At 38.8% G+C, this 16,937-nt stretch overlaps 1 protein-coding gene across 1 annotated transcript in view; it reads right to left on the bottom strand.

Annotated features, from left to right (window-relative positions):
* The window catches only part of MSH3 (mutS homolog 3), a 198,228-nt gene extending 181,322 nt beyond the window's left edge, over positions 1–16,906 (bottom strand). Inside the window, 7 exon segments of the mRNA XM_059175350.1 lie at positions 465–610; positions 3,205–3,322; positions 3,710–3,826; positions 5,674–5,889; positions 9,636–9,856; positions 14,662–14,782; positions 16,700–16,906. Of these exon segments, the coding sequence (XP_059031333.1) occupies positions 465–610; positions 3,205–3,322; positions 3,710–3,826; positions 5,674–5,889; positions 9,636–9,856; positions 14,662–14,782; positions 16,700–16,906 (1,146 nt within the window).
* Positions 16,907–16,937: the final 31 nt, after the last annotated feature.

Below are 16,937 nucleotides of genomic sequence, written 5' to 3'. Positions count from 1 at the left end.
AATGTTAATTAAACATAGAGTTTTGTATTCACCAAGAATCATTTCCCCGTAACTACTGCCTTTCCTCCAAATCGACATTCAACGATCCCATCATTATTTCAATTTTAAAACCCTAGAGGAAATTTATAAAACTCTTTACTACCATGCCATGTGTCGGCTTAGTGTTTTCTTCTGCTCTATCTTATCCATACCCATGCCCATCACTGTGTCCATCCTGAACCCAAACTCCTAGAGCACACGGACAGAAACTACCTGGATGTCTCCAGAGCGCAGAGTGCCAAGTAGCCACATAAGAAAATCTTAACTAGTGATTTAACATATAAAATTATAAGGAAAATGTCTTCCCAGTACACTTACTTGAGGGCACATTTCATCAGACAGTCTCACTGTAAGCCATACATGAGTACTCACAGAGACACATACCAAGAACATCTATCATTCGTCCTTACCTACAAAGCACTTACCACAATTCCAATAAAAGTGTTCCCCTTTTTTCTGTCCTTAACGTTTTCCTTATTTTCACAGATACACAGAAGAAAGCTAGTAGAAGTATCAGTGATTATCTCATCGACATTTACAGCATCATCCAGCTTGACTAAAGGGTTCACATGTAATAATCATTAAAGAAAATTATATGCCACATTCCCATTATCTGCTTTCTCCTTTAAAATAATGGTTCACTTTCCCAGACATTTTTCCTCTGTGCACAATCTTCCATAAAGCCTTCATTCTTCTGATTTACTCTGATCATAGTTACAGGCCTTATCTTCTCTAAGATATGAGGCTTGTAAGGACAGACAACTACTGTCTTCTCACCTCCCAAAAGGCCTACGAGAGTACCCTCATGGAAGCTGAAATAGTAATCTGCTTTTTTACTTGGATAATGCTAAGACTTGAATCCTTAACAATCCCATAATGCTTAATTCCACAAGTCAAAGCATGAATACACTAAAATAGTGTAAATTACTTTCCTCCTTTAAAGTGCCTAAAGCTGGGGCGCCTGGGTGGCTCAGTGGGTTAAGCCGCTGCCTTCGGCTCAGGTCATGATCTCAGGGTCCTGGGATCGAGTCCCGCATCGGGCTCTCTGCTCAGCGGGGAGCCTGCTTCCTTCTCTCTCTCTCTGCCTGCCTCTCAATGTACTTGTAATTTCTCTCTGTCAAATAAATAAATAAAATCTTTAAAAAAAATAAATAAAAATAAAATAAAGTGCCTAAAGCTCTCAGAAAAAGCAAGAGAACTTTTAAAAGACATGGCTAAAGAAAACCAAAGAAGAAAAGAGAAACATAATGCGTGCATGCATGAATGTATATGCAATGAGTCCATTAATTAATTTTTCAGGGATAAATGCTGATTTGGGTCATTTTCAGAAGTCAATCTGAAAACAACGAACTGTGACATCAGCAGGTACGAGCTGTAGCAACAGCAAAAGAGAAGCAGGGAGGTGTACCGTCTTAGCAGACTTCAATAAGACTCAAGTTGAGCAAAAGAAGCGATAAAATTACCAGCCTGATCAGCTTAGAACCACACAGAACTGTTAACGGTTTGGGGGTCTACTCAGTAATAGCTCTTTCTATCCACGATATTAATGGAACAAAATAGTCTTTGTAATTTTGGTAGAAGCTAACCAAGTCTCTTAATAGGCAGGTTTGTAAAAAACCATAAAATACTGCTTTCACACAATAACTTCTAAGACTTTATCTCTATATTTTTATTGAGACCTGATCCCATCACATAGGAAACACATTTTAAAATGCATCTTTGTCCCATTTCATATACAGTTATTTGGTTTATTTTTATTTTTTATTTTTTTAGAGGTTTTGAGGGGCAGAAGCAAATGGAAAGAAAGAATCTGAAGCAGGCTCCACAGCCAGCAGTTGGCCTGATACAGGGCTCGATCTCACAACCCTGAGATCATGAGCCTAAATCAAGAGTGAAACACTTAAACGACTAAGCCACACAGGTGCCTCTGGTTTCTAAAAAATAGACAGAATTTTACATTTTGCCATTAGAATCATTTTGCTTCACATAATTCATTTGAATTTATGAATGACCATAAAATTGGGGGGGGGCAATCACTGTGCACACTGAGGATTCTTACAAAGTTAGAAAGCTTCACCTACAATCTATTTTCAAAAATAACAAAATTTGGGGGGCACCTGGGTGGCACAGTCAGTTAAGCATCCAACTCTTGGTTGGTCATGATCCAGCTCACGTCATGATCTCAGGGTCAGGAGACCGAGCCCCACATTGGGCTCCCTGCTTAGCACGTAGTCTGCTTAAGATTCCCTCTCTCCTCTGCCACGCCCCCCAGCACTCTTTCTAAAAAAAAGTAAAAAATAGGGGCGCCTAGGTGGCTCAGTGGGTTAAGCCGCTGCCTTCGGCTCAGGTCATGATCTCAGGGTCCTAGGATCGAGTCCTGCATCGGGCTCTCTGCTCAGCAGGGAGCCTGCTTCCTCCTCTCTCTCTGCCTGCCTCTCTGCCTACTTGTAATCTCTCTCTGTCAAATAAATAAATAAAATCTTTAAAAAAAAAAAAAAGTAAAAAATAAATAAAATAAAACTTTTATGAAGCTAATAATTAGTGAGGATGGCCCATCTATTATCCTTTATAGGGAGTCAACTCTGTGCTAACTCTGTAGTATTCTTTTCACATTCTGAAGTTAATAAGCTGTCTTTTTAGGTCTTACCTCAGGAAGATTCAGAGGAGCCTATAGGCCCTAAGCACCTAATCAGGGAAGGGAAGTCTAGGAAAGGTGCAGCTCAAATTAGCTGCCAACCTGCTATCACCAGGCTCTCTTCTTTTGTTCTTAAAGTATAACTCTCTTTTCACAACTGCATTTGAAAATGCTTGTTCCCAACCCCTACCAACCTTTCCCTGTTCACTAACACACTAATCAAAGGGCAAGGTAACCAGAATGCCTCATCTCATCAGAAAGGTACCCATTTCAAGAACAGTTCAATAAAAATGTTATTTAAAACAAAGACTTTGGGGATGGCAGGCGGAGGGATGGCGTGGCTAGATGATGGACACTGGGGAGGGTATGTGCTATGGTGAGTGCTGCGAAATGTGTAAACCTGATGAGTCACAGACCTGTACCCCTGAGGCAAATAATACATTATATGTCAATAAATAAATTAAATAAATAAATAAATAAATAAAACAAAGACTCTAACAGTTACGAGAAAAACTACTCAAAAAGGATATCTTCTCCAATGAGTGTAGATTTTGTATAAAGAGCAGTCAGTTTCCGGGAAAACAGTGAACTTCTGTTGTCCCCAACCGCCTTTAATGCTGCAGTTTCCGTCTGCTTCACAACTCCCACCTTCAATAAAAATAAACACTGAATATCAAACCTGATGGAAATTGTTTTAAAGAAACACATTTGTAGACTTCAAAAGATTAATTCTGAAACATGTAAAATAAACACATTTGTCCACAATGTCCAGATATAGGGCTTTAGTAATAACCACCACAAAGAGTTTGCAAGTGTGGATAAGTCACTAAGAAAGTCTCTATCACAGAGGTTTTTTAAATTTACCTTAAAATTCTAGTACACTAGAAACTGATGAAGATATACCACCATTAACTGTGACACAATTTCATTTCCCAAATCCCAAATTCCAATTACAACCTACCACCTTACAGAACATGTTTTCACTCTCTGGAAGGGATTCCAATCCCGTTTGTGCAAGCCAAAGCCAAAGCTGACCTTATATCCCTTTGCCACGAGGCGGCGTACGTGAACAAACAGTCTGTGAGTAGGTATGCTTGCTGTCATAAAGTTGTGATCTAAATGACAATAAATATTGAGCTCCCGGGCTGCAATCTAAAAAATTTAAAAAGAGAGTTATCAGTAAATTTCTCTTTCAAGAGTCCCTGTGTGGTGTTTGCTCACTTTGCTAAAAAGCCACCAAGGTATATACCTATGATCCGCACACTTCTCTATCTGTGTGGTATACCAATAAAAAGTTTAGAAGACATTTCCCATATAGAAGCCTATGGTTTAATAGATTTTTGGCAGTTCTCAAAGCCTAACCTCAGGGCCAACATCTCTACCTATAAATGACAGGGAAAAACAGGACAGGTCTTCTATGTCCCTAGATCTAGCAAAACCTTAAAGTGCTGAGCTCTCCCTGCACAAGGACTAGTCAATTCACAGAGTGTGAAACTCTAAGAGAAAGAATTTGCAACAAAGCATCCAAATACTGAAAATGAGGACTTTACATAAATTCTGAAGCTACTTGGACAGACAGCATCTTTGAGGAAGTGAGAAGAGAACCACCTGGTCTGGTTAGCTAATGTACGATGCATAATAAAGGATAGGAATGCAGAACCAAGCACCACCACCTGACTCCCCACTACCTTCTAGAAAGCTCAGAGGCTCAGAAATTGACCACTGGAGTCATGGAACTTTCATCCAACATTGTCACTCCCCTGCCCCACCCAACTCTGAACTGTATTAGTTCCTCACTGCAAGGCCAGAAGACATTAGCCCTTACTGTGGTAAGGCTGAACTTACCACTTGACCTGGAAAGAAGGGCAGAGAATGACATTTTCTTTCACCCCTTTACCTATACGATGCCAACTATGTATCTGTCCCTGTCCTCAAGGAACACGCTGTCCCTGTTCTCAGTTAGACTCTGCTTCAAAGTCTAACTTCATAACAGCAAATGGCCACCTCAACTAAAGACCACGGCTTTCAGGCCCACAACAGGATTTTTAAAACTGGAAGAAAAGTCGGCTAAGTCTTCACTTCCTGTCCATGAGGTAGACGTTGGCTGTGACACCTCATTGCTCTCCGATAATGTCTGATATCTGATACAGATCTGAAGTTGTGGAATCATCACAACCATGATGACATCAACAGCAATGCTTTCCTTAAACTTGCCCACAAAATGCTCAAATTCACTTCTAACCTTAACTTTGGCCTACTTCAAATCCTCAAAATTAAATACAGAATCAACTTGGACTAACAGAGTAAGATGACTGACCTAAAAAGAAACTATAAGACTTCAAACATCTTCTGCAGGTGTCGGGCACTTAATGTGCTCTTCCCCTGAGACATAACCATGTTCCAGGCTATCAAAATTTTTAAGAGTAAATGGGCCAGGGGCACCTGGGTGGCCCAGTGGGTTAAAGCCTCTGCCTTTGGCTCGGGTCATGATCCCAGGGTCCTGGGATCGAGCCCCGCATCGGGCTCTCTGCTTAGCTGGGAGCCTGCTTCTTCCTCTCTCTCTGCCTGCCTCTCTGCCTACTTGTGATCTCTGTCAAATAAATAAACAAAAATCTTTAAAAAAAAAAAAAAAAGGAGTAAACGGGCCATCTCATCTCAAAATGTTTTCTTGCTTGAGTCTGCATCAGGAAACATTAAATACAGGACTGTGGTTCATTCACTATCTGATTCATCCAATCATTTCATAGTGGATGGAAGTTATTGGACAAGAACATGGAGAAAAGGCACAAAATTTCAAAAAGGGTCCCTTTGGTCCTCCCCTATGGGCCTAGAACCCCGCCAAGTTCACCTGTGTTTATTCTCAGTTTTGACTTTGACAGCATTTTAAAAGGCAACTGATCACTGGCTCTCTTACAAAGTCAGAAAATGAAACAAAAATATCAGAAAATATTTAAGGCTGGACATGAAAACATGAAAGAGCATTTGAAAAAATAACTTACCTCTGCATCTTCCCCAAAGAATCTGTATTTATATCCACATTCCACACACAAAATTGCATCTTTCTGCTGTTGTTTCAGTTCTATGTATTGTAATTCTAAAGGTGTGTAAATGCTTTTTGTCCGTTTGTTAGATGGCTTAGGATCAGAAGTTTTCTGTGAATTGTCATTACCCGTGTGTGATGATCCAAAAGGACTGAGATCAGAAAGTGTCGTACCCTGGCAATGGAAAGATTTTTACAGTTTAGAAAGTATTAACCATGGGGCACCGGGGTGGCTCAGTGGGTTAAGCCGCTGCCTTCGGCTCAGGTCATGATCTCAGGGTCCTGGGATCGAGTTCCGCATCGGGCTCTCTGCTCAGCAGGGAGCCTGCTTCCCTATCTCTCTCTCTCTGGCTGCCTCTCCGTCTACTTGTGATTTCTCTCTGTCAAATTAATAAATAAAATCTTAAAAAAAGAAAAAAGAAAGTATTAACCATAATAACAGTTTTCAGAAAGACAGAGAATGCAAATTTGGTAAAACCTAACAATTGGTCAATTTAAGTTAAAGTTTACAGAAGTGTGTAGTATATTCAGATAAACTTTTTCACAGGTTTGAAATTTTTTTTCAGAGTAAGAGACTTAAAAAAAAAAAAAAAAAAAAAAAAGAACCAAACTAAACTACTGCATATTTAAGCAAATTTCAAAAACCTAAGCATTTTAAAGTTTTATACACCTCTTTTTAAATTTTATTTCATTAAATCTATCGTAATTAACATTTTTCTTTTCCTTATTCCTAGATGTGTAAGGCACAAAAAGTGAGGAGGGATGAATGTCTCTCTCTCAACAGTCGGTAAAACCACCTTCAATAAGCATACCATCAGCTAAAGAATGTTTCAAATTTCCAAGCACAGGCCAAAAGACAGTACATTCCATAAATCTTGACCACAAGAAAGAAGCACAATTTTTTTTTTTTTTTGGTAAAGAGATATGACAGAGAGCTTTTGGGAAGTATAAAGCACGGTCACGTTTCAACATCAGTATTCCTGCTAGCCTTCCCTTCACGTGTGAAAACCATTAACTAACTCCAGTTTAGAGCTTAGGGCAAATTCCTTGCTTCTTATAAATAAATACAAAAGGTAAAATGAGACAAATTTGTAAGCTAAATCTGACTTCTAGCTGTCACTGTATCACTGCTATCACCTAAAAATTTATCAGCTACGCCTGGAATTAAAAACATGGCCTAAAAGGGGCACCTGGGTGGCTTAGTCAGTTAAGCACCTGCTGTCAGCTCAGGTCATGATCCCAGAGTCCTGGGATAGAGCCCAAGTGGAGCTCCTTGATCCACAGGGAGTCTGCTTCTCCCTCTCTCTTTGCCTTACCGCCACCCATTTGTGCTCTCTGGCTTGCTCTGTCAAACAAAATATAAAATCTTAAAAAAAAAAAAAAAAAAAAAAAATATATATATATATATATATATATATATATATATATATGGCATAAAAGACTAGCGTCTGGCTGGCTCAGTCAGAAAACTATGTAACTCTTGGTCTCATGATCATGGGTTTGAACACCACGTTGAGTGTAGAGATTACTAAAAAAATAAATAAATATTCTTTAAAAGACTAATTATCAAGGCACCTGGGTGGCTCTGTTGGTTAAGTGTCTGACTCTTGTTTTCGGCTCAGGTCATGATCTCAGGGTCCTAGGATGAAGCCCTGCCCAGAGCAGTAAGTCCACTTCAGATTCACTCTTTGCCTCTCCCTCTGCCCCTCCTCACTGACTCAAACAAATAAATCTTAAACAAACAACAACAACAACAACAACAAAAAATATATATATATATAAAAGACTGGTGATCAGCAGGGGAAGGGAAGAGAAAAAAAGAAATGCCCTATATGGCCAAGTGAGAGGACCTTGTTCCAAGAGAAAGTCCAGCAACATGTACTTTACAGCTGCATTTAAAAATGTGGCTTAGCTGAAATAGGAGGCAGAGATGTAAATTATCTGAATAGTGCAGCCCAGCAAATCTCCAAATCTCAGCAGGGAGGTGGGGAAGTGTGGGGAGGTGTAGCAACAGAAGAGTAGGTCAATGTATCAGATGAGAGAATGCATTTACTTTTAACTTTGATGGATTATCTCATTTGTTACCATGCCTTTTACATAAAATCCAGGAATACTACATATTGTAACACCTAATCCATACTTGAAGAAAATACATTTCCTAGGGAAAAAAAGTTCTTAACTTAATGCTTTATTCACATATGGAATGAGAATAGGCATGGAGAAAAAACCTTTTATACTAAGAAGTCAATCTGATTACTTGAGTATTAAGCCACTTTTTTTTTTTTTTTTTAACCATTTGGGTGGAAATGCTTCCCAGAATGTTAAAATAGGAATTTCAAAACCTAACAAGACTTATGGGGTTGTGGACTCCCACACTAATGGTTCTAGCTCCTAAACCCTGGCCATTTAACTTCACTAAGAAGCTTCTACCGCTCATCTGTGTCCTTCCATGCCATCAAACAGCTATGTCCTACAATGACATCCATGTACTACACTTCTAGTTGTCCCTTCTAACTGGTGACTGCTAATGTGCTATGAATCAGAAATACCAACGTGGTCATTTTACGTATAAGTAATGGTAAATAAGCTCTAATGAAGCCCTAGAGTAAATTCTCCAATTAATAAAATGAGCTTTAATAGACAAACATTTTGATATCTATATTTTTATGACCACTACACTCAGGTGAACTGCTTCTTAATATTGAAACAGATTAAAAATAAAACAAAAACATCTTTTTTCCTGATGACCAATGATAAGTCAGTGGATCTCAGCTTGGATGAAGAGGGAGTTCATGAACCCAGATGGAAGGAATGTAAACTTCTGAAAATTACGTATAAAATTGTGTTGGTGTGAGTATTTTTCTGAGTAAAGAAGTCATTGCTTTCAGTCCATAGCTTTTTAAGAATCTATAGCTTTTCATTTAAATGATTCAAAGGGAAAAAAAGGGACTATTTCTTTAATTCAATAGCTCTCAACCACCATGGCTACACATTAAAATGAGAGCTTTTAAGCAATATCCATACTCAGTTCTTAGCAAAGACCAGTATGATTCTGAAGAAAGGTTTTTGTTACCAGAATTTTTTTTTAAGTTCTCCAGGTGATTCTCATTTAAAGCTGAACTGCAAATCACTGCTCTGAATTGTGGATGTTAGTGACAGAGCAAAAGTTCAATTCTCTGATTTTGCAATGCTGCAAACATTGATATATCATCTAGCAGTGGAAGTGAAGAGCCATATATATTTGGTTTGCCTTTGAATTTACTTTATATCACCAAGTTTTCAGCTAAAAACCCCAAAACCCATGTATGTTGCCTAAGATTTTCCATCATGATAACTATAAGGAGGATTAGAAAACTTGTGCTTATACTCATTATTAAGAATTTCCCCCAAGCCAGGGCACCTGGGTGGCTCAGTGGGTTAAAGCTTCTGCCTTTAGCTCAGGTCATGATCCCAGGGTCCTGGGATCAAGTCCTGTATCGGGCTCTCTGCTCAGTGGGGAGCCTGCTTCCTCCTCTCTCTCTGCCTGCCTCTCCACCTACTTGTGATCTCTCTCTCTCTGTGTCAAATAAATAAATAAAACTTTTTTTAAAAATTAAAAAAAAAAAAAAAAAGAATCCTCCCAAGCCAAGGATTCCTAACCCAGGCTGTACATCAGAATCACCTTGAAGGCTTTTTTTTTGCGGGGGGGGGGGGGGGGGGGTTCTATTTTAATACAAACCAATTCTTCCCTCCTTAATACATAGTAAATCAGAATCTCTGAAGACTTAAAAAACAAATAAGCTATAATGCAAAAGCTCCCAAAGCTAATCTGGATGATTAGCCAAGTTTGGGAACCACTGGCTTATATTAACCCACAGAAACTTATGGCACTTCGGAACCTACTGATTTGAGTACCTGGATATTCATCTACAGAACACATACCTTTTGACTAATACGAGATTTGGAGTCTTCACAAGAAACTGCCTTCTTTGCACGTAGATGATTGATATCGTCAAAATCAGTACATTTTGGCAGAACTGCCAATCTCTCCTGAAGAGGTTCTGTCTGGACTCTATCTTGAGGAGGGGCAGAATCGCAGCAGAATTCTTTCAATTTTTCCAGAGACTTTAAAACATTCTTGGTCCTCAGACATTTCTTTGGCTCTTAGTTAGCAAATCAGAAGAAAATATAACAATAGTATTTTGTTCTCATTATGCCAATTCATAACCAGGGTATGATGAAGGGGGAGTTCATGAACCCGGATTTTGTGGGAAGGAATGTACGCTTCTGAAAATTACATACAAAATTGTGTTGGTGTGAGTATTTTTCTGAGTAAAGAAGCCACTGCTTCTTTTTAGAGTAGTATTAAAACCTCTTTTTAAAGAGGGAGCTTCTCGGGGCGCCTGGGTGGCTCAGTGGGTTAAGCCGCTGCCTTCGGCTTGGGTCATGATCTCAGGGTCCTGGGATCAAGCCCCGCATCGGGCTCTCTGCTCAGCGGGGAGCCTGCTTCTCACTCTCTCTCTGTCTGCCTCTCTGCCTGCTTGTGATCTCTCTGTCAAATAAATAAAATCTTTAAAAAAAAAAAAAAAAAAAGAGGGAGCTTCTCATTAAAGCAATGAATCTAACTAAAATGTGACAAGGAGATAAACATTTGGATTTAGGGTAAAGATAGCATACTGAAACATACATGTCATTTCACTTGGTCCTGAAACCCCATTACAAACTACAGTAGGGGTTTTTTTTTCTTTCTTTCTTTCTTTTTTTTTTTTAAGATATAAGCACATAAGGACAGAGACTTTTCTCTCTGTGAAGTGACAGATACCAATAAAAAAAATCTGAAAAGAGAAGGAAAAATAGATGAATAATAACCAATTTAGCATACCTGAAAGCTAAATACTAAACCACTAGTGAAGGAAACCAAGAACCAATACCATTTGCTACACAAAATGCTTAAGGCTCAGGAATCAGGGCAGCAATACATATGCACTAAAGGGAGATTCTAAAATAAGGAAGACTGGTTCAAAGCAAGTTGATCTCTTGACCTCTAGCCTACTCCAAGCTCAAGGGCAGCTGCTCTTCTCCACGTCAGCAGAGAACTAGAAGTTACTCTGGAAGAGGTAGAACAGGCACAGCTGAGATGGGACAACTGTGCCTGAGCCAGAGGAATAACGGGAAATAGGGGCTTACTGTAGGCTAAGAAACCCAGCCTTTTCCTCATGAGCTCTAGAACACAGGCAGCCAGAGCTCCCCACTCCAGCCAAGAGCTGGGAAGACTCCAGACCAGGGAAATTGATCAACTTAATGGGAAAGACTTAGAGATACTGACCCCAGAGTTCTCCAAGGAAGGCTGATCATCACCCTGCCCTAACATGCCTACTATCCCATCTCCACAGCTTTACTCATGCTATGCTTTCTCCCTGAAGGCCCTTAACCCCAATTTTCACGTCAAAATCTTATCATCCATTCATCCTTATCATCCATATCATCCCTCGCAAAATTACTTTTCCATGAAACTCCTGCTAACTCCCTTAGCTTAAAATCATCTTTTGTCTGTGTTCCTATAATAAGATCACATTTCTCCATAGCACTTATCCCAGGCTGCCAACTGGCAGTTCTTCTTAAGCAAGCAATCCATAAAAGAAAGAAAACTATCATTGACTGTCTACTATCTACTATATGCCAGAATACATTATTTTTCCCTTTAGGGTAATACTATTAGGTAGCCACTTCTAAATATAATGAAAAAGGGACTGCATTTATAACCTCTTACCTTTCCTATTAAAGCAAAAAAACCAAAACAAACAAACAAACCAAAAAAAAACCAACTCTGAGAGCAAGAATTGTGTTTGGTCCATTCCTATGAGTTTAAAACTTCTCATATTTATATTTAGCTTTATATGCTTATTTATATTTAAACCTCTTTTCACACATAAATTGTACCTTGTCTCCTAATAATCTTGTAGCTGGAATAATGTATATTTGAATCTCTTTCAAATTACTCTCCACTTTTCAAAATAAATACTTGAATCACTCTTCAGAAATATACTGTAAGTGTGTATATTATACAAGGACTTCCCTCCTATGGATATTAAAAAACCTTCCTGGGATGGGGGGGGGTTTTCCAGTCTTGGGGTTGTACTTATTAAAAGTCTGAATTTATTTATACTGCATTATGATTGTACTCACTTCAGTAGCACATATACTATAAGCATTAAGATAGTGAATATTTGTATTTATCAAAATACTTCTGAGATAGAATTCCATATTATGTTTATCTATAATTCAAATAAGAATATTAATAACATAAAAAGTCAACTCTGCATTCTGACCCATGTAGATTTTATTTATTAAGGAGGGCCAAGTATATATATCCTGTCTCATCTGCTCTTCCTACAACGTGACGCTGATACTCCTGCGTTGAGAGGTGGAATCGAAGGTCACTTCCCTTGAATAAAGGCAGGCCTTCCTAACTAACTCAACCAACAGAGTAAGGCATGTTAACTTCTGAAGCTAGATCTTAAAAGTCAATACAACTTCTGTCTGACTCTCAGGGTGCTCATCCTTGGAGACTCAAGCTATAAGGAAAACTCAAACTAGCTCACAAAGAAAGACCAGTGGTGTGCTTAATGAAGCCAGTTGGTATTGGCTTACCAGAGGTAACTGTTAAACCTTCAAGAATTTTCTGAGGCAAGAGTCAAATACAACCATGATTACAAATTACAAATTAGATTACAAATTAGATTATGTCAACTTACAATTAAATAAACAAAGGTATTAAAAACAAAGGTAATAAATAATCAAACCCCATCATTTTTTAAAACTGTTACTACATTTTATTATTACCTATGTTCTTTTTTTTAATTACCTATGTCCTAAAGGTTATTAATATCCATTTTTTAAATATGGTAGAAATACTATATAATATGTTACTGCTACTATGTATTCCTTCCCAACTCTAGAAAAATCAAACTTTAGGAACAGAACTACTCTAAGCCTTCTCTTCCAAAATTTAAAAACAATCCTTAAAAAGATCAAACTGATGCACAAAGAATTTAACTGCATGCCAGAATAAACTCCAACATTCTTTAAAGAAATCCCAAACCCAACACACGATAACACAGAATTCAAAATATCTGTGATCCAAACAATTACTTACTAAACATGAAAAAAAGCAGGAAATAATAATTAAGAGATACAGACCCAGAAATGACAGAGATGACAGAATTAACAGATATGAACATGAAAACATATTATAAATACATTCCACATAATCAAAAAGGTAAAGAAAAACATGAACATAAAGAGATTTGGATTTTGGAGTTCTGTTTGGTTTTGGTAACAGCTTTTCACTATGTTTCACAGAGAGAAAAAGGTGATTTCTTTTAAAAGAACAAAACAGAACTTCTAAAGGTTAAATATACCTATCTGAGATTAATATTTTACTGAATGAGATGGATGGCAAATTAGACACCACAAAAGAAAAGATTATGGAATTTGAAAACATACTAGGAGAACTGTTCCAAAATGAAGCACAAGGAGACCTAAAACTGGAAAACAAATAAAGGAGCTGGACTCACAGATGCTCCTTTCCCTTTTTTTGAGCACTATTTTTAACAAGTCACAAAAAGTCTTGTTTCAAAACATTCTAAGTCAATTGCCTTGTTGACAACAGAAAAGATTTATCATTCTCTTTAAGTATACATCTCCATTTCTATAGTTATTTAATACTAACACTTTCATGTTGACCCTAAATTTCACCTTTTGGGGAAGGAAAGATATCTTACATTCTTGATTCACTGAACTGAGACTTTTTTTTTTTTTTTTTTTTGCTTTCTTTTTATCTCATTCTCTGCCTAATTTTCCGGGGATAATGAAAAAAGAAGGGTTTTCTGTTAGACTTTATAACAAATCCTCTGAGGCCAACAACTAAAGAAATAGTGCTCAATCATCTATAAATCCAACACCACCCCTAGAAGTCAACTATCTCAGAAATGGTGGTTTTACCCAAAGACTTTTAGCATACAGAACAAGCACTTCCATGCTAAAAAAAGGACAGGGTAGATTTACATAACCTGACATTGAAAACTGTTCAAAATGTTCTGTTAAGTGGAAAATGATAGCTACAAATTAATACACATAGTATAATACAATTTACAAAATACAGTTGAACTTAAACAACATTGTTTAAACTACATGGGTTCACTTACTTGGGGATTTTTTTTTCAATAAATACAGTACACTACTATAAATCTATTTTCTCTTCCTTATGATTTTCTTAACATTTTCTTTCCTTTAGCTTACTTCATTGTAAAAATATGGTATGCAATATATATTACATATAAAATATGTTTTAATCGACTGTTTATGTTATTAGTAGGATTTCCTATCAATGGTAGGCTATTAGTAGTTAAGTTCTGGGGGAGTCAAAAAGTTCTACATGGATTTTCAACTATGCAGGGCATCAGTGCCCCTCATCCCCATGTTGTTCAAGGGCCAACTGTATTATTACTAAGTAATTTGTGGGTCTTTGTGTATACATGTAGATGTGTATAAATAGCGAAACTTGGAAAAATATTCAGTAGCCCCCTAAAATTACCATAAGGTCTCACTAAAAGAGAAAGATGATTGGGTCTTTCATTGTCTACCCTTTACATATTTGTATTATTTGAAATTTTTATAACAAGAATGCTTTACTTTTATAATCAGGACAAAAATTAGCTAAGAGAAATAAAAGAGAAAATGGGGAGAACTATAGGCAAATTGCAGAACTCCAGCTCTACCTCCACACCCCCAAAGCCCTACTCAAACCACCACTTATGGAAGGGCCACTCTACTCAACCACAATGGAGACCTTTGTCCATAAAGGAAAAAAATGGCACAACTCTCCAATAACATCCTCTGCTCTCTGGAGAATACAGTATCTGTGCCACAACTAGTGAGAACGAACAATCATGACCATAGGACTCACCAGCATTCCCAAACTTTATTGAATCACTTCCTCCTTCCTTTTCTTGGACTTTCTTTGCTTTCTTTTGAACAGGCCCATCACTCTCCAGTGGTCTCTTTTTACTGCTGCCAACTTCTGCAACCTATATTAGAAAATGAGGTTATCTCTAATCTCAAAACTTGATGTATGTGAAATAATTTAAGCTTCACTTCTGAATAACAAGGTTCTCGCCATCCCACTACTTATGGAATCACATACCTTCAGACTTGGAAAGACCTATATATATAGATACTCTCCATACTGTTATGAAAGACAATGTGGAGACCAGAAGTCATGAGTCTCAGCACTTCAAGCCCTGCTAGAATTAATTAGAACCAGGGCTTATACCTTTCTTTACTCAATCAGCCTTCACCTATCTCAGATTATAAAACCTGAGTCACCCTACTTACCAATGTTAAATAAAATACCTTTTAAAAAAATATATCCATTTAGGAAAGGTGAAATTAGATACATAACAAAAGAACACTACCATTTTTGAAACGTCAGTGTTAATTGTAATTTAACTGTTTCATGTTCAAACTTGGCTTATGTTCACCACCAAAGATACCACAAGGCTATAAACTATATACTGGCAGGAATCCTGTCAAAAATTAAGTCCTTCACAAAATACCCTCTATATAGTAGGTGTAAAATAAAATCTTGGTATAGTCATGAAATTTAAACTATCATCAAAAAGCAAAAAATCCAGGGGCACCTGGATGGTTCAGTCAGTTAAGCGTCTGCCTTCAGCCCAGGTCATGATCCCAAAGTCCTGGGATGGAGTCCCAAAATGGGCTCCCCGCTGAGTGGGGGAGTCTGCTTCTCCCTGTACCCCTCCCCCTGCTTGTGTGTTCTCTCCCCAAGTGCTCTCTGTCAAATAAATACAATCTTTAAACAAAAATCAAAAACAGGAGAGAACTCACTCTGTGAAAGAAATGTAAATGAAGACTTTGTAGCTAGGCTGTCATCCGTATTAGAACTTGGAGGGTGGCTAAAAGTCAGTCTGCAATCCCTTTCCACATCCTCAGCTGTTGTTATTGTTTGTTTTTTAAAATTTTATTTATTTATTTGTCAGCGAGAGAGAGCACAAGCAGGGGGAGCAGCAGACAGAGGGAGAAGCAGGCTCCAGCTCAGCAAGGAGCCCAATGCAGTACTGGATCCCAGGAGCCTGGGATCATGACCTGAGCTAAAAACAGATGCTTTACCGACTGAGCCACGCAGACGTCCCAACACATCCTCAACAAGTGTTGGGATCAGGAAGTTACTGCATCAGGAAGCCTCGGTGAGGGCTCAACCTTGGACTTTCCCTGCTGGCAGTTTGGGAAAAACAAAACCAACTATTTTACTCAGGTGAACGGTGGTAAGCAACAGGAAGGATTCAATCACAACCATTCACATCTGCACCCCTTTAAACCTAATCCAGCCAAATTGTGTATCAAACTTTACAATCAGCCAAAAGAAGTGTAGTCGCTGAGGAACTGTACAATATGACTGCTTTTACCCTATTCGCTTGAAATATTGAGCACTGCTGTTGCATGCTTAAAAACTAGAGACTTTGCGTCAATTTATTCCAGTTACTTAGCCAAGTATACACAAATAAGGTAAATAAAGCTCCTCTTTAACCTTCAATCCAGATTTTTTTTTAAGGCTGGGGAGGTAAAATGGAGGTTAAAAGATGTATCCTTTGCCCACAAGCCCCTACCCTATTCAGAATGGAAGTCCGGAGACCTGAGCTCCTGTTTCGAGTCTGCCATTAAGTACCTGCACGACCTTGGCCTCAAGTCTATTACTCCTAGTGGAAACTACAACGTGAACTGCGCAGAGAATGGAGGCCAGCCTGGCTTTTCCCGCCTTCTCCTTTCAGAGCCCTGCCCCTCTCTCTTCCGGCCGTCTCATCTCGCCGATTCTCGCGCACTATCCCCACCTCCTCCCGCTCCACCCACAAGTACGGTTCCCGCCCCCGCCCACCTTGCCCCGCCCCATCTCCTGCTGGCCCCGCCCTGTCCTAGACCAAACCCACCACGTGTGGCGGCAAGTGAGGCGGGAACGTGGACGCTAGGGGCGCTGCGGAGTCAGAGTCAGGGTCGGCCTTGTCGGCTGCACCCGTGGGGGACGAGGAGGACTTCAGGCTTCCCGTAGACTGGAAGAATCTGCTCAAAACCGCTTGCCCTGCAGGGGCTGGGCCGGTGGTAGCCGCACGGCCAAAGGCAGGTTTCCGGCCCGACATCGCACGATACAGAGCAACACCACCTAGACAG

The sequence above is a fragment of the Mustela lutreola genome, chromosome 5, assembly GCF_030435805.1.
Source record: "Mustela lutreola isolate mMusLut2 chromosome 5, mMusLut2.pri, whole genome shotgun sequence".
NCBI lineage: Eukaryota > Metazoa > Chordata > Mammalia > Carnivora > Mustelidae > Mustela > Mustela lutreola.
This window is presented reverse-complemented; position numbering and strand designations above follow the sequence as displayed.